The sequence below is a fragment of the Rhinoderma darwinii genome, chromosome 5, assembly GCF_050947455.1.
Source record: "Rhinoderma darwinii isolate aRhiDar2 chromosome 5, aRhiDar2.hap1, whole genome shotgun sequence".
Classification (NCBI taxonomy): domain Eukaryota; kingdom Metazoa; phylum Chordata; class Amphibia; order Anura; family Rhinodermatidae; genus Rhinoderma; species Rhinoderma darwinii.
The window spans coordinates 80,502,019-80,529,042 of record NC_134691.1 but is presented as its reverse complement, the minus strand read 5'-3'; the positions used below and the strand labels follow the sequence as shown (position 1 = coordinate 80,529,042).

Sequence of the window (27,024 nt, the reverse complement as noted above, 5' to 3'; positions counted from 1 at the left end):
TAATTTCCCAAAAGCTTGTTCATACCTTCAGTCGACTTCTATATGTATGTTACTAGTCACTTTTAGTAGTTAGGCTGTGTTCACATCAGAGTCGGGCTTCAGCTCATCGGTTCCAATCAACCTTTCCATTGAAGGAACCGTTGACTGGAAAGCCGAACGGAAACAATCACTTCCGTTTGCATTACCATTGATTTAAATGATAATGGTTCCGTTGCAGTTGGTTTCCATTTGTTTCAGTTCTTTTTGCGACTACGCTATTGTTTCTGCAAAAAAATGGAATCTTTACAGAATTTAGCCCTAGGAAAACGCCCGTGGGATCTCTCGGAATGGTATAGTGTAGTCTACTACATCATTACATCCTCCAAAGAAAAAGTTTTCACCAGCGTCTAGCAGCCCAATGGAGGACAAAAGGACACTCTTTTGGCATTGTTGGGCTAATGGAGCTCTATGGACACGTTTAGCGTGCATGTCAGGAGATTTCACGATGTACACGCTAGACGTAGGGCTAAAACTCAATGTGAACTGGGCCTTAAATCGGCGTTCTGCAGCTTCTATGTACAGTGGATACATAGAAGCTGCAGCGCAAAAATGAAACAAGTTTTCATAAAGTCTATTAGAAAAATGTTTAAAAACATATTAAATAAAGACTAAAAAGGTTTACATAGCCTTTAATGGTTAGTGTTTTTGAAGGCAGAAATGGCATAGTCTGCTGCACTTCTTTTTCCGTCTAAGGCTATGTTCACACAGTTTTTTTTTTTACGCGGAAACCGCATTAAAAAAGTCAGAAAATGCCTCCTGTTTAAAAAAGCGGAGAAAAATGCTCGCGGGAAAAAGAAGCCACATGCCCTATCTTCGAGTGTTTACATCTCTGACCTCCCATTGACATCAATGGGAAGCAGGGAAAGTGTATATTTCGCAGCATTTTTGCCCGTGGCGCTCCAATGGGCGCGAGTGAAAAAACGCGGCAAACGGCGTGCAGGCAGATCAAAATCTGCATCAAACGGAATTTTGAGGCAAAATCCTCTGTGTGAACAGGGCCTAAAGCATCGGAAACCTGACCTACTCCATTACAGATCAGGCTTAGGATCCGTTTTAAAACTATGCCTGTTATGTCTCCTTTAAGAACGTAAGTCATTAGAATTGTCTGAACAGAGCTTATTGTATCTTTGTGCCATATAATTGTTAAAAATACATGAAGTGTAATAAAGTTGTGTTTTTTTTCCACCTTCCAGTAATAAGTCTGATGCTGAGGGAAGTGCACAAAAGAAAAAAGCTGTTAAAGTTAAGCCTGAAGGTGTTGAAGCTTCAGATTTGGACAAAACTACTATTTCTACTGCTACATCTACTGCTACTACTACTACTACTACTATTACTACTATTATTACTAGTACTACTCCTCCTCCTCCTCCACCACCTTCTTCTCCGCCTCCAGAGGAAGAGGATGACTCTGGTATACAGGTAATGAGATGCTGTAAATAGCTGCTAAAAATATAGCACTCTACCCCTCACTCCCATACATGCGCACATTTCAGTATTTTAAAATCCATTTACGTTTTATGAAATTATACAGAAAAAATTTTGATTCTTGTAAAAATTGCTAGAATTGTTATAATGCATTGATCTCCATAAAAAAAAAAAATGTTCTACAGGTTATAATTCCATGCAGTAAAGTTTTTTTTGAACCACGTAACCTGTATATATGTGATGCAAACCATATAGAAATATATGATGGCCACACAACGATTCTTGACTGTTATTGCTGAATTATCTGTGCATGAGAATCAACAGGTTGTGCATATGGTCCAAAACACATGATGAACTTGGGTAGTTTGGTATTTTGTTTTTCCTTTACTTTATGAACTGAGAACTTTCAATAGACGTGATATTTTTTTATTTTTTATTTGAATATTCAGAAAAGACGCTCCAGCAGGCAGGTTAAGAGGAAACGCTACACAGAAGATCTGGAGTTCAAGATTTCTGATGAAGAACTTGATGATACTGACCCCACCGGGAGATACTCTCCATCAAATACATCGCAATCTGAGCAGCAGGTTAGTATTTTTTTTGAACTCCTGCCAGCCTTCAGTAGGTTTTAGCAGGAGTCTGTCTTGGTGCTACACTTGGCTAATTAAAATTGGGTTTTTCATGTAAACTCAATGCTTGTCGGTGACTGGCATTTTATGGTTTTTTATGGAGGAAGAAAGAATAATCGTCACATTGTATGGTTGGATATGGTACGACTTACATGCTCTAGCAACAAATGTGTGTGTGTGTGTGTGTGTGTATATATAGCAAAACATAGAATGGTGACAGCACCCGGCGACATTAATGCCACCTAAACCACTAAATATAAATAAATATGCACTAAAGCTAAATCTACTTATAATAGGGAGGTTCTTTGTGCACATTTTGATCAAAAAGTGTTAGCCCACCTGCCACGACAAGGCGACCTCTGTAAGGTGGGAACCTACGCTGCACATACAGCCAGAACTGGGACCAAGCCTACATATATACCCGGGGATAGTAGGATCCAGCATTGAACCGACCAAAATCACCCAGGGCAGAATGGGAGGAGTGCAATATATACATACATACATACATACAATCTGGCTTGTTAGAAATGTCCGATCCTCCTTTTCAGGACTTCTGGAGGAGTTTCATATGTCAGATAGAGATATTTATAAATCTACTCAGATAAAGTCTTATTTGGCTAGTTCGCCTTTGTTGGACTTCCATTTGCCTTTATCCATCAGTACTCTCCTTTCTGGGTCTGGTTGGGGAGTTGTGAACCTTACAGGTAGAATTTATGACACTTTGAATGGGGACGTGGGGATTTCCCAGCGGGCTCATTTTTTGAATTGGGAAAGAGATTTTGATAAAACATTTACCCTGGCACAATGGGAAACTGCGCTTAAGTGGACTTTGAAATCTTCTGTTTGCAATCTTTGAATCTTTTGGACGTTTTTCATAAGGTTTTAATGAGGTGGTATTATACTCCCTTTAAATTGGCTAGGATCTATATTTTATATGCACTTTTAGGAACAAAGTTTTCCAGCTACTTTCGGCGGGTACAGGGATACCCATAGCTAAGGATCCTGCCTTGGCTCTCCTGTCATTCCAGATAGAGAAAGTACCGCCTGATTTTCGACGCCCAGTGTGTCATGTTCTGCTTACAGCCAAACTTTTAATAGCTAAAGCCTGGAAGTCCTCGACGTCCCCTACATGCAGAGAAGTCATTGCCAAAGTGTCATCACATTGCATACATGAATGTCTCTTCTATCTTAGGCAAAATAGATATTCTTTCTTTATTGCCTTCTGGAATCATTGGATATTGTATAATAAAGTGGCAGTCGATGGTTTACCTGTACCTTCTGTTCCCCTTCTCTTCCCTTTCCTTCCCTTTCCTGATCCCCCCTCCTTGGTTAATTGTTCAGTTATTTGGATATGATTGGTCCTGGCTATCAGAATTAATTTGACATTCGGTTTTCCAATGTATCGATTATTTGTTCCAATTTTTTGTATTTGAGAAACGTCAATAAAAATTGATTGTTGGAAAAAAAAAAATGCCCGATCCCTCCGTCCTCCATTATCTGCTGTTGGGGGACAGTCGGGAGGTCCCCATACGCAGGAGATTCTTGGATTTTACTAACCGTTCCCTCTGAAATTGGAAAGGTACAACATGCTTGTCTATAGGCACTTCACATGTACTTGTACTGTTTATGGAGGACATGAGTGTTCCTTCGTGTCGCTATATTAATAGCATGCCAGTTCTCGAGTAGTGTAAGAGCACGTATCTGCCATGGCAGAAGGTAAGAAATCTCTGAGAAGCCAAGTGTTCTTTGAACCATCACAAGCCATTATCATCCTTCCATTCCTGATGTAACCGTGCTTCCGAAGATTGTCAGCAGAACATTGCCTCAATGGAAAGCAGTGGTGTAATTTACAACCTGGGCTGCTGGATTTACTAACCAACCAAGTGGCGCTCTAACGTTTGATTCATTCATTACGCTTTAACATTTTATCATGAATAGAAGTGCGATTATCTCATTGGGTACATGTTGGTGTTTCCCTGGAATCTCTTCAGATATTATCTACTAATTTGATTGGCAGAATAAATCTTTCTTTCTTCAATCTGATACAATGTGTGCATTACAATGATCACCCATGAGCCGAGATCATATTCATTTATAATAAAAAGCGGCAAAACTGAGCAGAAATTATTACTTGAAAGATGACTTTGCGTTGTCGGGGTTTAAAAAGCAATGTGATTAAAACTTGAAGATCTGCCTAAGGCCAGAATCACACACACAGCATTGGTGCAATTTTTGTGGCACTTTTTGCCTCCGCTTTTTGAGTCAAAGCCAGAAGTGGATCTAAAGATATATCAAAAAGACTGGAGCATCTCCTTTCTTTTGTATCCACTTCTTCTTTTTTTTTATCTTAAAAAAACGGAGACAAAAACTTTTATCAAAACATTGTGTGTGATCCTGGCCAAGAGCCTTTCAAAAATAGGCACTAACATTCAGACTACCTCTCATACTTCCAGAACAGCCTATAAATTCGGTTTCGTGCACACAACCGTTTGTTTCGCAGACCGCAAAACACGGATCCTGGTGGATTCCGTGTGCTGTCCCTTTTTTTTTTCACAGACGCCTACACTAGAATGGGTGTGAGACGGACCGAAAATACGGACAAGTATAGGACACCTGGATCCGCAAAATAATAAATGAATGTCACCATAGAAATTAATGTCTCAGTATGCAATTTTGCAAAAAAATAAATAAATGCATAGGACATTGGAGAAAACAACGGTCGGGTGCGTGAGCTTTTAGTGTGAATGGCCAAAGCCCACAAGTTAAAGTTGCAAACACCTTAACTTATCTAGTTCATCACCGGAGAAACCGTATCTTATGGAGATAGATTCATATGTCAGCTTGTCCACAGTAACCGATCCGGTCCATCTTTGTCGTCATCTGTCTTTTTATCAATTAAAATGAACGTCACTTGTCACCAAGTGCAATGATGAGACGCTAATGCTGATCAGACCACCTGTTGGCTCTGCTACTGGCTGTCATTGCTGGTAACCAGACCCAGGGCCCATTCTTTACGAGCAGCCAATATTAGGGTTATGTATCTTGAACGTCAACTGCTTTGTTTGTATACGGCAAGCTTTCAATTTGGGGCGTTTGTTTCCAATAACTCCGAATATTGCATTTTTCTCTTGTTAGGAGTCTCTAGATGCTGAAGGACCTGTTGTGGAGAAAATAATGAGCAGTCGTGTAGCGAAGAAACAGGTAAGACACCGTGATGAGCTACCAATTTGATCCTCCCTTGTTTAAAGCTTGAAGGGCATAGAAAGAACCTTTTATCTTTTTGAATAAGCACAAAAAGAAAACCTAAAGACACCAGATAATTGGGAATTCTTGCTTTTTATATCGTTGTGACTTCCCCTCTCTTAACCCTCCAGTTTATAGAATTGTCTAATGGGGGAAACCCACGTGTAAATTCAGCATGACTCCGTCTTGTAGTCTAATAAGTTCTATTTAATGCGATGCTTTGAGTAATGTTAGGCCTTACCCAGATTTATAGGAAAATGGATTTTCAGCAGGAAATGATGAGTATTTTCCTAGAAGTGGAGAGGGAGGAGGTTCTCCTTGGCAGATGTGATTAAAGCAAGTTTCTGGGAGAGCACAGCTACAAGCCTCGTTTATTTACTTTGTTCCCTTGCATAATATTCATTGCTTATTTAACAGCTTTTCAATGTGTAGTTAAGAATATGATTTTCCATAGTTTTTGTAGTGCTGCATAGGCTCCTATATAAGGGCCAATTCCCTGTATGAGGCACTGCTAAGCTATGCATGTGCAGGGGGTGCCGATGGTTTCCATGGCAGTCAGGGGGCCTTACAAAGGCCCACCGCTCTGCCTGTTAGGCCCTGTCAAAGGGACATCATAATAGAAATCCTGTAAGTTTTACATTGACCACATATCTCAAAAGTATTGCGGTATATTATAAAAGCGATCAAATGATCGAAAATTAAGAATAAAAAGCAATATACAAGTTTTATGTACCCCAAAATGGTACCAATAAAAACTGCAAGTTGTCCCACAAAAAATAAACTCTCATATAGTTACGTTGGCGTAAAAATAAAGTTATGGCTCTAAGAATATGGCGCTGCGAAAACAAATACTTTTAAAGGAAAGGTGATTTTATTGTGCAAAAGTAGTGAAATAAAAAATACAAATTTGGTATCGCCGTAATCCTAACGATCCGCAAAATAAAGTTATGTTTTTTTATACCGCCTGGTAAACGGCGCATATTCAAGATGCAGAAAAGAATGGGTCGAAATTTCAGTTTTTTTCTATTACCCCCCCCCCCAAAAAACAGTTAATAAAAGTTAATTCATATACTGTGTACCCCAAAATGGTGCCATTAGAAAAATACAAATTGTCCTTCATAAAACAAGCCCTCACACGGCTATGTCTACGGAAAAGTAAAAGTTATGGTTTTTTAAATGCAACGATCAAAAAAACTGGGCACTAAGGCCCAAAATAGGCTGGTCACCAAAGGGTTAAATACAAATATTGATGCAAAATGCTGCCATGTGAAAAAGGCCTAATGAAAGGCTACACTTGTATTAAAGGCTGTGTACATCTTTGAAAACTTCTATATATAAAAAGTAATTAGAAAGTAGCACCTATATACATTAGTACATATATATATATATATATATATATATATATATATCTGTGTGTGTGTACTAGTGTATATAGGTGCAACTTTCGAATGACTTGTTATTAAAAATAATTTTTACTTTGAGATACAGCTGCTTCGTATCCTGTATACAGAGCAGCTATATTTCGCTCTGTATCCATCAGGTGAGCGGCACTGACGGAGTCGGTGTCAGCGGGTCCTGCGTTTCTCGGACACGCATATCGATCAGATCTAAGTCATTAAGACACGCAGGATCCACTGACCCTGAACCAGTCAGTGCCGCTGACCTGACTGATTCAGGTCTCCATGCTAAATACAGCTGCTCTGTATACAGGATACAAAACAGCTGTATCTTAAAAAGTAAAAATCATTTTTAATAAAGTAAAAAGTTACACCAAACACTCATTTTTATTTAAAAAAACAAAAACAAAAAAACGTTTTTAAAGGTGTACTGTTTGGTTCAAAATGTTCTCAAAAGCTGCGTGTGTGAATCCAGTCTTAGGAAAATGTGTTGCTTTCCATATTCCAATAGCAGATCACACAATGACGTCTTCACTAAACAAGACTCCTCTGAGGGAGCAGAAAAACGCAAATACCAATGCAGATGTGAACAGGCCCTTAGTTAACAAACTAACAATGTCCCAGAATTTCTGATTTATGAACACGTTTTCCACTAGTATGGGCATTTTGAGTGTTCTGGCATATGTAGCGTTTTATGTTCTGTGTATTATATGTTGTCTGGTTTAATATTGATAGAGCTTGTCGCTGAATGAAGGAGGTAAATCCCAACTCTCTCCTTTAGTCTTTCATGGGCTTCATTTTCAGCAATAGAGAGAATCCACTGTAAAATTCAGCTTCGTTTTGCTTTTCAGCCATGACTCTCTCTAATATACGCAGGCTGACAGCATCTTTCCAGGAATTTTCTTCCTCGCGTACACATGGGCTTCCTTCAGATTCATTCATCTCTAGTTAAAAACAGCTCAGGAGAAAGTGCAGACTCAGTCCTTCAACATCTCTTAAATGAATGTCTTAACTGGTATCTTAACCGCCGTGGCGAAAGCTTTGTATCAAATCCGACTCAATCATGCACTCGCTGATGTCTTAAGTGCGAACACGAAAGCAATATAAATTGTAGACCACAAGCGTTTTGTAGTCGGTGGTTAGCTTCCTCTCAACACACAAGCACACACCCTGTGGAAGCCAATTGTAAAAATGCAGTAAGACTGTCTTCAGCCAGCCAAAAATAATACATTTGGCATTAGGGAGTGCAGTTGCTAATTGGCTGCTGCCTGAGAAAATGGTACGCTTGGCGTCTACTTAACGCTGTGGGTTTGGCAGCCGGCCAGGTACAGGGTCAGGCTGTTGTGAATGAAAACGGCGTGTGGTGAGGGAGGAGTTAAAAATGATTCACGTCTCAGATATGACCATGCAGAATTGGACAGCTGTGTTTTCGCCAGAAACATTTGCTTTTTATTTCGAAGGATTTAATGGGTAATATCTGACTGGATTGTATACGCCATGTGATAAACATTACTCCGTCTGAATCTAGTCACGGAAAGTGGAGTCTGCCATCCAGACTACTATCCCAGCAGACAGATGTATGACTTGCAGCCTGGAATCCACGTTCCAGACGCTCCCGTGCGGCGTCCCAATTGGTCGCCCATAACAGTAATTCACATTAAAGAACGTCCTTTTCAATAATATTCTCTCTTCCAGCCGGAGTCTGGGGAAGAAATAGAAGTTGAAGAATTTTATGTGAAGTATAAGAACTTGTAAGTAAATGTAATGCCGTATCTTTGCCGTGTTTGCTTCAGATTTCTTCTTTTTTTTTTTTCCTCATCCATTTTCAAGGATATGGAGAAGCATATTTTAATATGCTTTTAAGTTTACGTTCACCTCTGGGGATTTGATGCAGCTATGATAGGGAATTGCTTGAATGGCAATCGCCCAATATACAGTTATGGAAGTGATCCGGTAATACGGATGGAAAGTGTTTCAAATGCTGTGAAAATGTGTCCGCAGAACACGGACGGCTGGTTGTGGCACGCGGCACTTTGTCGATAGCCTGCATAGTAGTTCTATATCCTATATCTAATGGCGGATCTGCCTGCGTTTATATCATTGGAACGTTTTCATTGCTGCCTGCAGAACAAGAGTGACATTTGAATTTTTAGTGCAATAGATTTTATAGTTTTATGAAAATAAAACTTTATTTCTATATTAAAAAGTTAACTTTTTAATATTGTATGTTTCAATTCTTCACGATTTTCAGCGAATGAATGCACTTTACATCCAGACGTAGTGCTGCTCTCCGCTGACGTGAATACACTTGTGTCCAGTCTAGGCAATCCTATGTGAGCGAAACATTGGAATCCAGATTAATTTTACCTTCACTGAAACATTGCAGCAAACTATCAGGACAAGAGAAGGATTTGTGCTGCTGCTGTATGTAGCTTACCAAGGATTGCCTGCACTAGATGCAATTCTAGCATATTCTCGTTATTACCTTTTGGGCACATTTTCAGTCCCTTAATGTAAACAAGAAATGCTCCCTTTCACTGATGGCAAGCAGAGATATTAAATGGTGAGGATTTGAAACAAATTATTTTGGAAAGTTGCACGAAATCCCTTTTAATTATCCAGTGACATTTGCACCAAGTAATTGTATTTCATTTTTTATTTACGTACTGATGACACTTGGTTTGGTTGATGTGTTTATATACAATGTTACTGCCATGTACATGGATAAATATATATATATTTTTTTCTCTTAGTTCATATTTGCACTGCCAATGGGCCACTTTGGAGGAGCTTGAAAAAGACAAGAGGATTCAGCAGAAAATCAAGCGTTTTCGAGCCAAGCAAGGCCAGAACAAGTTCCTCTCGGAGGTAAGCGGCGGGGTGACTGCGGGTAGATGTCTGTATACGTTTGTTTACAAGCTGACGTCTCATCGCATACTTTTGTGATTTCATTGTAGCAAACAGGATATAGGTCGGCTTCCTGATAGGATGTGTAGTGAATTTTGGCCCCTATTCTTGTTCCATGAATAATTGTGGGAGGTCCTGATCCCGTGATTGACAGCTCTTCCCCCAAGAAAGATTGTTGACGTTTTCACATAATTTGTAAAGGGTTTACAATTGAACCTTAACCCTGAGGAATAATGTGGGGCTTCTCTGTAATTATTTTCCGTGGGCAGGTGTTTAAGAAACCGCCGTTATCGTATTAGATTTCTATTTATTTGTAGTCTACGCTAAATGCTTTGAGGAAAATCAATGCTCGTCTGATCAATCTTGTTTGATTTCAATGCTCTTAAGGGCTGAATTATTTCCCAGTGCACCTTCTGAAAGGGTTTAGCCTGTTTCTTTTAAGTTTCACAGCCAAATGAATCTCAATAGTCTTCTCCCATTTGTTGTGAAATTTTACTGATGAGTAGAGAAAAATAACATAATTCTCAATCTGGCTGTGGGTGATAAGAGCTTTTTGTGTGGACTGTTAGGCCGAGTTCACACGGGGCAGATACGCTGCATAAAAGCACGCAGCATATCTTCCTTGTGCGCCGCAGGGAATTCCAGGCGAAAACCGCACCAAACTGTGGTGCAGGTTTTCACCCCGGGAAGTCTGCTGCGAAAAACTGCAGCGCTTAGCCGGCCTGCTAGCATGACGTTTCATCCCAGGAGACCGATGCAGCAGCGGTCACATGGGATGAAACATCATCCCAGGAGGTCGGCCCTCTGAAATCATCCAGGCCGGCCTCTTGGGATAACGTTTGATCCCATGTGACCGCTGCTACAGCCTGTGATTGGCTACAGCGGTCACTTGGGATGAAACGTCATCCCAGCAGGCCAACCTGGAGGAAGAAACAGACTTCTGGGCAAATAGAAGTTTTTTGTTTTTTCCCTGAGTTACGTTTTTTGTGACGGAATCATTGCGAACCCGCCGCAAAAAACACAACAACTGCTATTTGTTGCGGGTTTTACCTCCCTATTGAATTCAATGGGGAAAACCTGCAACAAATTATCAGCGTTCCGCAAATACAATTGACATGCTGCGGAACAAAATTCTGCACCGCAGGTCAATTTCTAAGCGGTTTATCCGCTCAGTATTTACGCAGCATCTAGATGAGATTTGTTTCATCTCATCCACTTTGCTGCTACTGTATTTGCTGAGGATTTTACGCAACAAATTCCGTTGTGGAAAATCCGCCGTATTTACGCAACGTGTGAACTGACCCTTATAGGTGACTTGTCATTCCGGTTTTGTATTATTACCAGGCTATAGATAAAGAGCTGCACACTATGGTAGCGGTATAATATTGCATTTGGGGTTTTTTTCACGGTGTTCGTTTAAATCTAAGCTTTAAAATACTGGAAACTACTTTGAACACCAGCATAGTTCACCTTTGACACCTCAACTACCACATATATGTATGTGATGGATGTTATTCTTAAAGGAATAGCCTTTTACACCTGATGAATTGCATTACATATTAGATACTCAATGACTTTTAATTAATTTTGATTGGTCCAACGAGTACTGATGTGCTTAAGGGTTAATATGGGTGTTCTCTGTGAGCTGGAGCCGTTCATGTATATTCTGGTCATATCTCTCCAAGAGCTAATTATGCAGAGGATTGTGGCTGTCCTTCTCAGATTTGGACAATTACCCACATGGGACTAAGCTTCTGATCACCAATTTAATTTCACTTAGATCTGTATGCAGAGCTAGAGCAAGGGTCAAACGGATGAAAATCTTCAATGTTTCCCTCTTGGTCTGCCCTGAAAGTATAATACTTAAGTTTAATAATTTAATAGGCCAGGCCTTAAAAATAAGTATTCATTGGGAGAAAAATCTAAATTTAGCCAAGCAGTTTCCATGCTGTCAAAAGAAAACCCTGAAAGTCGTCGTTCCGACAAATCCAAGACCTAAATGGGTTAATAGCTATTAAATGATTCAGAAATGTGATTTATATAAAGTGTAAATGGAGGTAGATGGGATTCTCTTTTCAAATTTTCTGTCTATGCGCAGCATTGTGCCCATCATAAATGGCCTCTACTAATAGTTACAGAAAATTAGAGTGCCGATCAGCTCTACTGACACATTAGGTAAATACTTGTATTAAAATAACAGAACACTTTTCGCACCAATTTTCTTAGAACTCTGCTTAGTGTTGTTCCTCTGTTATTCCTCCTGGAAATGTAGAAATAATTTAACTGGGCGTTACGGCTCCCTTTTACCAATGGGATGGGTCTCCACACACTGGTCAATCGGTGCTGATTAGGGACGCACCCTGTTGACAAGTGGTTTGGTAACACCCAGATGTCAATTTATTCATACATTTCCAGGAAGAATAACAGAGGAGCAGCACAACGCAAAGTTCTAAGAAAAGATGCTCCAGTGTTTGATAGGGGGGAATACAAGCATTTACTGCCAGGAGAGCTATTAAAGGACTATTAGTGGGCCCGGTCTGTTTTTGGTTAATATCTGATGACTATCAAATGTTTTGCGTGTCTAAAAAACTGAACTTGCATCATCCGTAAGATAGCCCGGTATTTTGCAAACATAACCGTCCTTAAAAATCCACCAGTAGGGAATGTTAAATGTAGTACAAGCAAGTTTTTTTATAAACTGGCAGGAAAGTGGTTAACCCGACACCAGCGCTTAAACCGCTCTCTTGCAGGCTGTCGTTTTCGAGAAACGGTGTGAGCTATAAGCCCTTTTCGATTGCTCATTAGCGAATTGTAATTTCACACTTCATTTAAAATATTCTTCAACTTTCTCCTGCTGTAAAAGGTTTCACACAGTAATTAAGAGGCCCCGTTAACAAAGTCTGAGGAGTCTCTTACCCTCACGGGGAGCGATCCTGCTGAATTGTAGTATTTCAATTAGCATGTTTGAGGTTGTTGAGTCGGATTTCCATGTTTCTGTGACCCTATTTGCACAAATATGTCCTTGGTGGAGAAAGCTTTTCCCTTAGGAGCGCAGTAAATAAGACTCTGATTTTCCTGTTTGTCAACAGATTGAAGATGATCTGTTTAATCCGGACTATGTGGAAGTCGATCGGTTACTTGACATCTCCAACAGCACAGACGAGAAGGGAGAGGTGAGTGCGGAATTGTGTTTTTGTTCACATTTTCTTATCCTGTGCCTTTAAAAAAAAAAAAAATTATAAAAAAATATATATATATATATATATATATAATTTTTTTTTCTACCTGTTGTATAAGGAAAATAATTCTATACACACAGAAAATCTGAAGAGTAGACTTTTTGTTCTAAAGACCACTTCCCAATAATCAGCACATTAAGTTCGATGCCAATTTTCCCACCTGAAGTTTAACCCTTTGATATTATTTCAGGGTAGGAAGGAAGTGGATCAATTGTGGGTTGTGTTGGTGCTGACCTGAAATGATATTCTCTACTGAGAGATATTGACAGTCAGTAACACCAACTTGTATCATTTTACAGATTGGACTGCATGTCACTTTGGCAACCTAATCTGCCAATGTGTGGGCAACCTGCAGAGTAAATTCTGCAAAAGCATAAATTGTCCAAAGTAATACTCAAAAGTATTGTAAGAAATTCTTGGATGAATGTTGTTTTTCTTCTTCTAAACTATTCTTCTTTTTGCTGAAGCCTATGACTCATTACTTGGTGAAGTGGTGTTCCCTTCCATATGAGGACAGTACATGGGAACTGAAGCAGGACTTGGATCCAGCAAAGATTGAAGAATTCGAGAAACTCCAGAGCAGGGAGCCAGTAACAGAACGCGTGGTAAGAATTGGCACAGCCGACCAGTGTTTTTATTTGAAAATAGCTCAGTTATGTGGTCTTTCGGAAAACCACTAATGGGATTTATTGCATTTGAAACAGGAGCGACCTCCTGCCGACGAGTGGAAGAAATCGGAGAGTTCCAGGGAGTATCAAAACAATAACAGTCTCAGGGAATACCAGTTGGAGGGAGTAAATTGGCTGCTGTTCAATTGGTACAACACGTAAGTATTTTTCCCACTCTCCTAGCAGTAGCTTTACTAAACTTTAATGGCTTTGTTTCATGGCACAGTTTAACCTTACAGATTTTATTGGCATCTTAGGACTACAGTTTATACTCTATAAAAAAAAAAATGTGGAGAACCATATTTTACTGCGCTTAGATCTTTTATACGCTTTAGGCTTCTGCTGGAAAATGTTTAGACGCAGCGTTATTCTGATAGAACGCTATTAACTCCTTCTGAGAACATGTCTGTTGTGTGTATTGGTGAAGGATCTTCATAGTCCTGTTAATAAGGCAGCTGCACCTCCGAACTTGTGAGGAATCCCCCAGCCCGTAAACAGACATGTGATGGGAATGTTGTGCTGCATTCAGAAACACTGACTCACAGCAACACTACATCATTGCTGGTCTTACTCATACGTTTCATATACTTCATACCAGCTGCTGAAGGATGAGGCATATTTTCCAAACTGGAAGGAAACTTTTCCCACTCCTACTGCACAGTAATAAACCGGGCCATAATATAAGTGCTGTGTGACTGGTTCCTGGAACATAGTAACGTAGTTCGTAAGGCACAACTTTCCTAAACTTAGGGGCGGCGATTCCTTCCCGACTCCAATATGGTAATCAGAAAAAATCCATGGATCATCAACACATCTGCAGTATTCTAGTACTCATAACTTGTAATATTAGTCCACTCAAGAAGGCTGGATGTGCTGCTGGATATCCAAGTTTTACACTCAAGAAAGGCATCCAGGCCCCTTTTGAACTCTTTTAGTGAATTCCCCATAACATCTTCCTCTGGCAGAGAGTTCCATAGTCTCGCAGTGAAGAATTGACTTCTATGTCGGAGTAGAAATCTTCTTTCCTCTAGATATAGTAGATGCCCTATTGTTATAGTTACAGGCTTGTCTTTCTTGGGCACATACATAATATTTCATGTGCGGTCTTACTAGGGATTTATAAAGTGGTAGAACTACGTTCTGGTCTTGTGCCTCTATGCCCCTTTTGATGCACTCCATGATATTATTTTCCTTGGCAGCAGCTGTTTGTTGTCATCTAAGATTCCTAAATCCTTCCGTGTCCTGTTTTAGTAGGTAATGGTGACCTGTATTTCCCCTTAAGTGCATAACTTTGCATTTATCAGTGTTGAACCTTATATGCCTCTTTTTCTATCCAAGCCTCCAAATTACCCAGATCCATTTGTAACCGAACACTGTACTCCTTTTTGTTAATTACTTTACACCGTTTAGTGTAAAAGGTTACATTTTCCTGTGCAATCCCTCTACAACATCATTAATACATATATTAAAGAGCATAGACCCCAATACTGACCGCTGTGGTACTTCAATAGTAACGGTGACCCAATCTGAGGATGTAGAACCACCCACTGTTTTCTATCCCTGAGCCAGTTATCCACTCACACACGTTTTCCCCCAGCGATTACGTTTTATGCAGCACAGTATCAAATGCTTTGGAAAAATCAAGATCTATGACATCCAATGACTCGCCCCGGTCCTGTCTAGAACTTACCTCCTCATGGAAGCTGATCAGATTATTTGACAGGACCGATCCCTCATAAACCCATTCTGATATCGTATTCTGTTTATTTTTATTGAGATATCCAAGATAGCATCTCTTAGAAAACCTTCAAACATTTTACCCACAATGGAGGTTAAACCATGTCCTTTATTTGCTTTTACGTATTTCTGTTCCCTGAATTTAACTAATATTGGCTTACTCTCTGAGCATCATGGGAAACCTTGTTCAGCCACACTGGAGTGCTAAAGCTTGGTAAATAGCCTAAGCAACTTATGTATTTTATTCTTTCAATTATGTGGCACTAATATGAAGATAAATGTCAGCGGTTTTATACGGCTTTACTTAAGCTATGCCCAAAGTGATCTCAATGAGTGATGGTCTATATGAAACTAAATGCCAGAATATCCTATATATCAAAGTATACGATCGCCTGCACGATCTCTCTCTATGGACATTGATCTGAAATGTGATCAGGATGGTAACTGTTCATAAGACCGTTAAGTTCCAAGTCTGTGTGGTCTGTGCCATGAACCTTGCTCCATGCATTTAGAATAGAGCTACAGTGTTATATATGTAATGTCTACAAGTCCAATTTTGCTTTGATCTTTTATCCATAGACGAAACTGCATCTTGGCTGATGAAATGGGCCTGGGTAAAACCATTCAGTCAATCACTTTCCTGTACGAGATCTTATTAAAGGGTATCCATGGCCCATTCTTGGTCATTGCTCCACTTTCTACAATCCCAAATTGGGAGAGAGAATTTCGCACATGGACAGAGCTGAATGTTGTAGTTTATCATGGAAGCCAAGCAAGCAGAAAAACCATACAACTCTATGAAATGTACTTTAAAGATGCACAGGTGGGTAGAAGAATGGAAACGGATTTTTTTTTTTTCTTTTATTTGAATTTTTTGATGGCCTATTAGGAAAGAAAAAACAACTAACTTTAAGGCTGTTGTTAAAAGGGCCAAGGTGCCTCTTATAAATATCTCGATGGATTTCACCTCTCACTTTAACCTATGTTTTCTTTTACCTTTTGTCAAATGTAAACCATACACATTATTACTCTTCTCTCTCAAGGTTGAAAGGATATGGCTTGATAATAGTATGACTGTGTTCAGATCAATTGGCTTTGTCTGTGCGAGGTCACATATCGGTGTATCAAAGTCATCAGATACGACACTAATATCTAGATTAGACTACTAGTTTCTAAACAACGACTCCTTTATTGGGCGATGTGCCATAATTTGTGCTCCAGAAATCAGTAGGATCATGGTCCATAGTAAATTAATGTCTTGGCCTTGTATATTTTTAGAATAACCGATCGATTGTTAGAAGGAAAATGCGCTTGTATTTTTAGCCAACGTTTCCCGCTCGCTGCAGTCTCATCTTCCTGGTCGGTTCTTTTCAATTTCTTGATGGGCACGTGATGTGTAACTTTCCCGCTGTTCACAAACTACAACGGCCACATTGCTCAGACTCTGCTGTTTTTTTTTTAGAGTTAAAAGGCAGCAGGAAAGTAGTAATTTGCCTGAAACTTATCCACAACTTCTAATTTTACTGCAGGTGGTTAGAGAACATACTTGAAAATAAGCCACTCTCTAGAGACTGTGAATAATCAAGCACTAGCTTTATTTCTGCGCTGCGTATTAGGAAAATATTGTATATTATCTCGGCAAACCTTCATAGAACCTTGTTCTTTCTACTCCCTCTATCTGAAACCAGGGACGAGCAATAAAGAATGCCTACCGCTTCCATGCCATCATTACTACGTTTGAAATGATTCTGACAGACTGCCCTGAGCTCCGAAACATTCACTGGCGTTGTGTAGTTATCGACGAGGCTCACCGGCTGAAGAATAGGAATTGCAAGCTATTGGAAGGGCTAAAGATGATGGATCTGGTGAGTAGTCAAAAGGGGTTTCTTCCTGGTTGGTGTTTCATTGTCTATGGCACTGCTTTATTATCTTTATCTCCATATAACTTCTTAGTGTTCCTCTGAATACCACTGTAGATGTGTTTCTGCTGCATCAGTCATATAAACCAGAGCTTCGTGTGAGTAAGTGACGGGCGGTGCCACGTGTGACTGCTGAATCCGCACTGCCAGGCTCTGGGGCTGAAGTTGTAATCAGCATCTGTTCTTAAAGTACTAATGTCTTTTTCCTACCATATATTTGTGGATTTGGATTCAGTGCGGCGTTGGGGGTTATAGCAGACATGAGTAGCTTGTGGCTGCCCAGCTATTTAAATGGCACCTCCCAGCTGGCTCTGCTTGGTGCTGGGCTGAAATGAACATTTTCTCCTCGTTTATCATCTTTTCAGTTGAAAACGATATAATGTCCTTTTTTGTGATTTACCGTGTAATTCCGGATACGTTGTAATGTCGTTAGGAAGTGTTGCCTATTTGATGGGATAGCACCCTTTATATTCATTGTGAATTGAGTTAATAAACCAAAGCATGTTGTGCTATTATCATTCGCTTCAATTCCGCACCTATTTTATCATATGAAGCTTTTTTTATTTTTGTATTACCTCTAAACTGGGACTGTCAGACATGTTTTGTGCAGTAATAAAGTCCATTATCGGTTAAGCGCGGTGGAAATTCCTGCCTTTTTGTTGTGAAGTCGCTGCCGTTTCTCCCGCACTCAACCTTTTCTTGCTCGGGCTTTCAGGAACACAAAGTGCTGCTAACAGGGACCCCTTTGCAAAACACTGTGGAGGAGCTTTTCAGCCTACTGAATTTCCTAGAACCAGAACGCTTCCCTTCAGAGAGCAACTTCATGCAAGAATTTGGCGATCTGAAAACTGAAGAACAGGTATGACACCGCATTTCCTAAGGCAAGCAGTTATGTGTTTCCAATGAATATAGGAAATTACAGCATATTTGACTTTCTCGTGTTGCTAGGTACAAAAACTTCAAGGTATCTTGAAACCAATGATGTTAAGACGTCTTAAGGAAGATGTCGAGAAGAACTTGGCCCCGAAGGAAGAAACTATTATAGAAGTAGAGCTGACCAATATCCAGAAGAAATATTACAGAGCCATTCTGGAGAAAAACTTTGCCTTCCTCTCCAAAGGAGGGGGTGCTGGGCATGCAAATGTTCCTAATCTTCTTAACACTATGATGGAGCTGAGAAAATGCTGCAATCATCCCTACCTTATTAATGGTGAGTGCTTGGTGAATTCTTAAATGTTGCAGGTATCGGTTGTCTGTTTGTAGTAGTCGGATTTTGGTTTGTAATGGTCGGTTGTTGGCTAAGAAGCCTAGGGTTGTACAGTTGTGATAAGTGACGGTGCTTCTGAAATATAATACATTGCAATGCCGGCTGTATGGAGTTAAATATGCAAAGTCCTTGCTTTATCTTGTTCTGTACCTTCAAGTTGTTAATTTGCGGCATAGTTTAGGTGGTCACAATAGAGAATAAGTTCTGAATTTTCTTATGATTCTTTCGGCACTTGAATTTATTGATTTCATTTGATCACTAATGTGCGTGATCGATTTCGCCTGATATGGCCAATGACTTCTATGGAGGCAAGTATCTGTATACCACATTCGTTACTGACCATTTTACAACAACTGAATACATTTTAATTACCCCTGTCCATATTAGGGCATATGGACGTCCTAGAAGGGCATCCCACTTTCAGGACCCCCTCCATGAGCCAAAGCTTGCAAACAGTGACTCTCACTCCTGAGTTGTCCGCGTACTACAGTATTTGGACAGCCGTTCACTTGAATGTAATTCTTCTGTTGTGACCGCTGCAGGGAAGATGTATAGCCAAAGGAAACTTCCCCTGACGAAATCAGCCGTTTTCTGGGGTGATGTGAGAACCCCAAATCTATCTGAAAAGGGATTGTCTCTCAAAATAAATATAATTTATTATTATTGCTCTCTGGTTGACTGTTACTTACCCCCTATAACCGTTTACTCCTAATGACTTTTACATCCTTGTTCCTTTGCCAATAGTTTTTTTTTCTTGCTAATATAAGGTGAATAAGTGTATAGACGGGCTCATTAATTCCTGCTTTAGCTGACTAAGCGTTGCTGTAATGGCAGAGTTTGACTTTGATACACAATGAGGATGCAGATCTTAACAACCTAGGAAAGGCATAATGTTACCTCTAGTTGTTGCTTAAGCAAAATCTACATAGACTTGTATTCTCCGATCTATCTATCTATCTATTAGTATCTCATTGATTCCTATTTATAAAATATATTTTTTTTTTAGAACATTGAAATGTTCCTTTTCCTCAATAAGGACAGCCTTGGCAAAAAAAAGCCTCAAGGTGGAGAATTGGTTCAGAACATCTATACTTTTTGCCTACAGAGATGTAGAGTTTAGTATATAATATCACAAAAGGTCATAGTAGCAGCTGTGTATATCTAAATACCTAAACATCCCCACGTGAATGGTTTGGGGGTTGTTATGCCTTACTTTACATGGCAACCCCAATGTTTACCCACTAGGGGTGAACATTGCTGTAAACTCTTATGCAGTAAAATCACTGGCAGATCCCTATGAAAGAAGAATTGGACAATGAAATGTATACCATTTTATTTTAATTAGCGATGTGTTTTCAGATTTTTATTTGTACATGATCAGCTGTTCCGGCTGCTTCCGTGCAGCAGGAGTTATGGAGGGGTCGGAAGCAGAAGGCTCCGGCCACTGTATAGCTGCAATCCTGCAGCTCTGCTCCTATTCAAGTGAATAGGAGCAGAGCTGCAGTAACTCAGCACGGCCGCTATACAGTGGTCGAGTCCTGCATAGCTTCCGGCTGCCTCCGGGGGCCCGGACAGCTGATCAGTGTGGTCCGGATGTCGGACCTGCACAGATCATATACTGATGACCTATCATCAGTATAAAAACAGCCCCCAAACTGGACAAACCCTTCAACTACATTACTCCGTCAAATCCAAGTTAAATGAGATTTACAAATAACAATTTGAAAGCACATTTCTAATTATGTAAAAAAAAAAATTACATAAAATTAAATAAATTTACTTATTCAATTCTTTCATAAGGATCTGCTATTGCTTTTACTTTTTGCACTACAATAAGATGCAACTATTTTACTATTCACTCTATTACATCAGTCGGCAGACTTTTCTATTTTCTTCCTTTTTGTTGTGTAGGAAGGCATATGCTGTAGCTTAACAGTAAATGCATTGTATTGTGCACGCTGTTTCAATAGATAAAGTATAATGAAATTGCACAATGCTTGTAAAGACCCTTTTGTCGTGAGATGGGGATTGTTGGTGACTGTCCCTTTAAGAGCGCATCTGCATTTCCACCTACCCCCCTGGTAAAACTGTTTGCAAATTATATTTAATTACAACCTGGTAACCTGCAGTGATTGATGTGCAGCGTTCTCCAGCCCCCTATTTCCTTTTCCCTCCGGCTATGACTCTCACTCACAATAACATTTTTAGACAAGTCTGTCACTCGTGGGGGCGGATTTCATCCTGGGCAGTTTGCCCCGGGCCCCTCGCTGCTGACTCAGGAGCTGCATGTGCCGTCTGTTTGGATGTTGTTTGCTGGCTGGCGCTTTCCTCCGGGCCCTGCTTGCATTTTGTGCCCTTGGACTCTGAGCCCCCTCCCTTTAAGCATGTATGATATGACTTGCCTGTATGGTAGCGTTTCTGGTTTGTTAGACCGATAACCCACTAATTCTCGTCACATCCTGTTTCCAGACTCATCAATCAATTAGCGAGCACAGAATGCGCTGGCTTTATCAGGAATTTTCTGTGGGCTAAGCTGTGTATGATGGCATCATTCGTTGTGCCATGGAAGAGTTAACGGATCTAAAATTATTTCTACCATTTCCAACACACATCGGTCTCATTTACACATTTCCAGTTGTAGTAAATTCAAGGCACGTACCACTGATCTACTTCCAGTGCACTCCATGGGACATAATTGGTGTCTATTTAAAGTGTACACCTCTTTGTGCTACAGTTAACAGAAAACAAATAGTGGATCTGCTTAAAATGTTTGTATTCCCATTTTAACTTGACGGCAATAATTGTCCGATGTTGGCACAACCATGCCCATCAGAGCATTTTTACCTGTGTGTGTGTTTGAACAGAGATCCCACCTTTGACAAATTCTGCGTTTGAACAACAAATGTAAGAAGCTTTGGGCACCACAAGGACTCCCACCAAAGACTGCCAAGAAGCTAAATATATGTCACAAAATCCGACAAATGATTGCAATTAAACTGGGGTTCCCAGGAGAGGGGCCCCCGGGCTGACTACTGTATGTGACAAAATCCACATGGTGTAAGCACGATCTTATAATGGGAACAACTCTTGGCTGCTGTTAGCCATTTTCTTGCTAAACAGGAGTACAGATAGTCTGTTTCTGCCATTTATAAGGATAGATTAGAATGAAGTTCTGCACATCCTATGCTTCCATTTAGCTTTTGTCTCAACCTCCACAGGTGCTGAAGAGAAAATTTTGGAAGAGTTTAGAGACGTGCACAATGGTGACCTTCCAGATTTTCCGCTCCAGGCTATGATCCAGGCTGCTGGCAAACTCGTTCTGATTGACAAGCTGCTGCCAAAACTGAAGGCTGGTGGCCACAGGGTGCTCATCTTCTCCCAGATGGTGCGTTGCTTGGACATTCTGGAAGACTACCTCATCCAACGCAGGTGAATACGTGTGCAAGCGGAAAGAAAAAGCGTGATCTGTTTGCAGATTTGGTTGACTGACTGGGAGGAAGTTGCAGTGTCTCTGTGGTTGCTTTTATGGTGACTGGAATTGGGTAGTAGTCTTTAAAATTAAAGGCAAGCTTCATACGTGGTCCGTTTCATATCACCAACATTTATTGATTTGAGATTGAATTCCCAGAGCAGGTTCAGATTCATTCTGAATGGCAATTGTGACTTGTAACAGCAGGGCTAGACTCGCTGCGGTGCTGCTGAACAGGCAGCATCGCGGCAGGCAAGCAGCAGCCCTCATTTCAATTCCGTTCACAAGTTTGCAGTTGAAATACATCAACCTTTTCAAGGAGGATGCTGTTGGCGTTTGTTTTAAGTAAATAGAATAAATTGAAGTAATAACCCTTCTCTTTCAGATACCCATATGAGAGAATTGATGGCAGAGTGAGAGGCAACCTGCGTCAGGCTGCTATTGACAGATTCTCCAAGCCTGACTCTGATAGGTTTGTGTTCCTGCTGTGTACAAGGGCAGGAGGTCTGGGCATTAATTTAACTGCTGCTGATACTTGCATTATCTTTGATTCTGACTGGAACCCCCAGAATGACCTTCAGGTAAGAGTTATTTTTTTTCTGTCAGTTTACTTTTTGAAGTGTAGATGCATTTTTGTGTTAGTAGAAGTTTTAGGTGATGGATCTCAAGTATAAAAAATAACCTGGATGATCATGTTGGGTCTTATATTATAAATTAAGCCTTTTTTTGTGTTTTTTTTTCATCTAAAAAAAGTTAATCTTATATTTAAAGATCTATAAGATCAGATAGGAAATACTACAATGTTGACGTATTATATGTGGAGGCCTAAGATTGTTGACATAATGACTGAGATGCTTTAAAGTCTATGTAAATGTGCAATGTACTTTTTTTTAATTTAATGTATGTATTTTAAGAATTGTAACATATTTGCAATACATTCTGATTAAAAATTTGGTTTAGGTTTAGAGATGCAGATTCTGTGTATCCACTATACATAGAAGCTGCATATCGTCGCTGTCAGTCAAATCCGCCAGTCAGCTGGACTGATCGCTCAGCTGAGAGCGACTCCTTTGTGGCTCTGACTGCTTATCTAACTCTAAGGCTATGTTCACACGAGCGCAGCTAACCTCGGACGTGAAAAAGTGCAGTTTTTCACGTCCGAGGTGCACCCGTGCGGGGCGCGATGTTTAGGATCCCCCATAGACTAGAGCCAATGGAGGGATGTGTGACACGCAGTAAAATAGGAAAAGTCCTATTTTTTCACAGACCCTTCACACACACACACACACACACACACACACACACACGCGCACGCACGCGTTTAAAGTCGTACAGTGAAGTACATGAGGCCGCGTGACGGCCGTTGTTTTAATGGCCGTCACACGGACTACATATACGCTCGTCTGAATGATCCCTAATACGGATCAAATCTAAATTTAGCCTTTAAGTAATGCTGTGGAGGGTCATAAATAATTTCTTGAAAATCTGCAGATCCTGAAATTTATTTTTTGGTGCATGTCTTTAGGCCCAGGCACGGTGCCACCGCATTGGCCAGAGTAAGTCGGTGAAAATTTATCGGCTGATTACGAGAAATTCCTACGAGCGTGAAATGTTTGATAAGGCCAGTCTGAAACTTGGCTTAGACAAGGCTGTATTGCAGTCAATGAGCGGACGGGAAAATGCAACAAATGGGGTAAGTCTCTTACCCTTTTTTTTTGTGTAGCCTGTTTCAAACTTTTTCATTTAATGTTAACTTGCTCTGTGATATGTAAATAATATTAATAATCAGAATACACACACTTCATTTTTCATTATGCTAAGTGGATGTATGTAATGTATTAAATCATTGAGAAGCGTAGGAGCACATATATTATTTGCCGAGATGGCTATGGACTAGGGAACTAGTAAAGCTAAGGCTCTACACAAAATAGAAAACTTCACAATCGTGAAATTGTTTGCTAATTCTAATTATTTGCTAATTGTCTACATGAGTGAATAACAAATTAAACTTGGTTTCATATGGAGATTAACTGAATGTTTTCCCGTTACTACCCGCAGGTACAACAGCTTTCTAAGAAGGAAATAGAAGACCTACTGCGGAAGGGGGCATATGGTGCACTGATGGATGAAGAAGACGAAGGCTCCAAGTTCTGTGAAGAGGATATTGATCAAATTCTCTCCAGAAGAACGCACACCATCACTATAGAATCTGAAGGAAAGGGCTCAACCTTTGCAAAGGTATGCTTTCATTTCGGATGGATTGGTTTTGTTTATCTTCACATTACGTGATGCCCTATCGGGTACACTTGCGGTAAAAGATATTGGCGGGTGTTTATCAAGTTTTCTGGCGTAGAAATGTTGCAAACTGCTCGAAAGCAACAAAAATTGGGACTTTTGAGCCATTTCTACCACACTGGCCATTTTTCTAATAAGTCGGCAGAAATTAGCCTAAGGGGGTCTAACCATAGCTGACGCATTTACTATCATTTATACCGGAAACTGGCGTAAATTATAGCGGGAATATACGCCAGTTTCCGGCTGGCTTAGATTTCACTCAGTGGCATGTGGACAGCCGAAGATGCAACAAATTTATTAAGAAACTTGCGCATCAACTTCAGTTTGTTTCGTGTTAAGACTGGTGTACGAACGCCTTAATAACTTCCCGCCATTGTTTCCTGGGCTTTTGTTGATGGGGTTTTGTTATGGGCTGGTTTTATTTCTGGAGTGTAGAGTTTTACATTAGATGACTTCACGTTTCTTGTTTTTTGTTTATATCAGGCCAGTTTTGTTGCATCGGGAAACAGGACTGATATATCTTTGGATGACCCTAACTTCTGGCAGAAATGGGCAAAAAAAGCAGAGCTCGATCTTGATGTGTTAAATGGAAGGGTAAGTGTCGTAACATCCATTAGTGTAACGGGTACATGATTAGTTGTAATGCTTCATTTGTGCTTTCATTCGTCTTGTAGAACACACTGGTAATTGATACCCCACGCATAAGAAAACAAACTAGGCTTTACAGTGCAGTAAAAGAAGATGAACTCATGGAATTTTCTGATTTGGAGAGTGATTCTGAGGACAAGCCCAACATCAAACCGCGAAGGCCTCAGGACAAGTCCCAGGGCTATGCGAGAAGTGAATGCTTCAGAGTTGAGAAGAATCTACTGGTCTATGGGTATGTTCTTGGCCTCTGATCTGTGCTGGATGTGTTATATGTGTCCTATAGATTAAGCCGAACTGTTGAACATTTGGTTCTCGGCACCTGCTTGATGAGCGATGTAATTCTGGGCTCATATGTCATCACCTATTAAGCATCTGAATTCCTATAGAGCTCTTATTGCCACACAGTATGAACCTATTACATTTTGTGGTAGGTGGGGCCGCTGGACGGATATTCTTTCCCACGGGCGTTTCAAGCGTCAACTTTCCGAACATGACGTAGAAACCATTTGCCGTACTATTCTGGTCTACTGTCTGAACCATTACAGAGGGGATGAGAACATTAAAAGTTTTATCTGGGACCTCATCACACCAACAGAAGATGGGCAAACGCGTGCTCTAGTGAACCACTCTGGTAGGTTACACACAAAGAACGTTGTGTACAGATTTATAAATCTATTATGTCATTTTGTGTTGAAACAATTTATGAACAAAAATATATAAATTGTAATGATTCTTTTATTTTAAATCCCCTTTTTTACGCTGTCACGTCTGTTCAATAGGTTTTTTTTCTCCTGACATTTACTGTACTAGGACAAATCTCTGGTAACAAATACGAGGTCTCCAATTGCAACTCATTGGAGAGTCTATAAGATTCTCAACGGAATAATTTCCGGAACAAGCGGTTTGCAAAGCTGCGGCCTGAATATCTTTGTATGTTTGAGCCGTTGCTTGGCAACAAATAAGGCAGCCCATGAGTGACAACATCTAATCTTCATGCTGTTCTGCAGATCTAATGTTGTAACCCACATTGAGACGGAGCGCTGGAGGTGCTTATTCATACATGCCTCAATCACTTCTGTCCAAGCTGACCGCAAGAGGAAAAGGGTGACTGGTACCCAGCATTGGATCATACGTTTTTATTCTTTTTTGTGTCGGTTTAGAAGTGGGCAACTGAGTATAGGTTTGGCTGCAATCTAGCAGCTATGCATCTCATGCATAGTGTGCATGCAACATTTTCGTATTTTGTAGAATTAGTTCTGGCGGGTTTTTGTCAATGTATGGTAGTTGCACCAAATTTGCATATATCACATTTGTTGTGAATATTGCATTTATCCAATAAAATGTGTATTATTATTTTTTTTAGAAAAGTGCTCTATTAAGATGTGAAGCTGCATATATTGTAATCTGAAGATTGTGTGTTTTCGTTTAGGTCTCTCTGCCCCAGTACCTAGGGGACGGAAAGGAAAGAAGGTGAAAAACCAGAATGCTCAGCCTGTCCTCAAACACGCGGACTGGCTCCACAGCTGTAACCCGGACACCTTGTTTCAGGAGGATAGCTACAAAAAACATCTGAAGCATCACTGTAACAAGTAAGTAGTGAAAGTGGCTTTGTTCTAAGGTGTGACCACACGCCAAAGGCAAACAGCAGTGATTCACACTCTGACCACAAAGAGGTCAGTGTTCAGTGCAAAGAAGAGAGCCAAGTCTTGTAATGGAGTGTGTGAATTTTCAGTGCATTAGTTTGTTTTTTCATTTTTATTCTTTTTTTTTTTTTTTTGACAGATGTGTATTACTATTAATTTAAATGGGGATTAAACATTTAAAATGATCCTGAATACATATGACTACTTCAGCTTTATACGTTGCGATTGTGTCCTGATTGCAAGGGTTAAAGTGTTAATACAGTTTTAATGTGCACCTGCTATATACAAGTCCTTCTCAATGAATTAGAATATCATCAAAAAATAAATTTATTTCAGTAATTCAGTTCAAAAAGTGAAACTCCTATATTATATAGATTCATTACACAGAGTGATCTATTTCCAGCATTTTTTTCCTTTAATGTTGATGATTATGGGAACAGTAAATGAAAACCCACAATTCAGTAACTCAGAAAATTAGAATATTAAATAAGCCCAATTT

The 27,024-nt window shown here is 40.0% G+C and overlaps 1 protein-coding gene across 2 annotated transcripts in view; it reads left to right on the top strand.

The window, feature by feature from the left end:
* The window catches only part of CHD7 (chromodomain helicase DNA binding protein 7), a 128,670-nt gene that overhangs the window by 81,714 nt on the left and 19,932 nt on the right, over positions 1–27,024 (top strand). For both annotated transcript variants that reach the window (XM_075826204.1, XM_075826203.1), the window contains exons 4-23: positions 1,233–1,458; positions 1,914–2,051; positions 5,229–5,294; positions 8,429–8,484; positions 9,487–9,601; positions 12,730–12,813; positions 13,347–13,484; positions 13,584–13,705; positions 15,864–16,107; positions 16,973–17,149; positions 17,919–18,062; positions 18,152–18,413; positions 21,689–21,899; positions 22,325–22,520; positions 23,465–23,632; positions 23,998–24,177; positions 24,718–24,828; positions 24,909–25,114; positions 25,314–25,513; positions 26,312–26,471. In XM_075826204.1, coding sequence (XP_075682319.1) covers positions 1,233–1,458; positions 1,914–2,051; positions 5,229–5,294; positions 8,429–8,484; positions 9,487–9,601; positions 12,730–12,813; positions 13,347–13,484; positions 13,584–13,705; positions 15,864–16,107; positions 16,973–17,149; positions 17,919–18,062; positions 18,152–18,413; positions 21,689–21,899; positions 22,325–22,520; positions 23,465–23,632; positions 23,998–24,177; positions 24,718–24,828; positions 24,909–25,114; positions 25,314–25,513; positions 26,312–26,471 — 3,204 coding nt within the window. The remainder of the gene's footprint in view (positions 1–1,232; positions 1,459–1,913; positions 2,052–5,228; positions 5,295–8,428; positions 8,485–9,486; positions 9,602–12,729; positions 12,814–13,346; positions 13,485–13,583; positions 13,706–15,863; positions 16,108–16,972; positions 17,150–17,918; positions 18,063–18,151; positions 18,414–21,688; positions 21,900–22,324; positions 22,521–23,464; positions 23,633–23,997; positions 24,178–24,717; positions 24,829–24,908; positions 25,115–25,313; positions 25,514–26,311; positions 26,472–27,024) is intronic.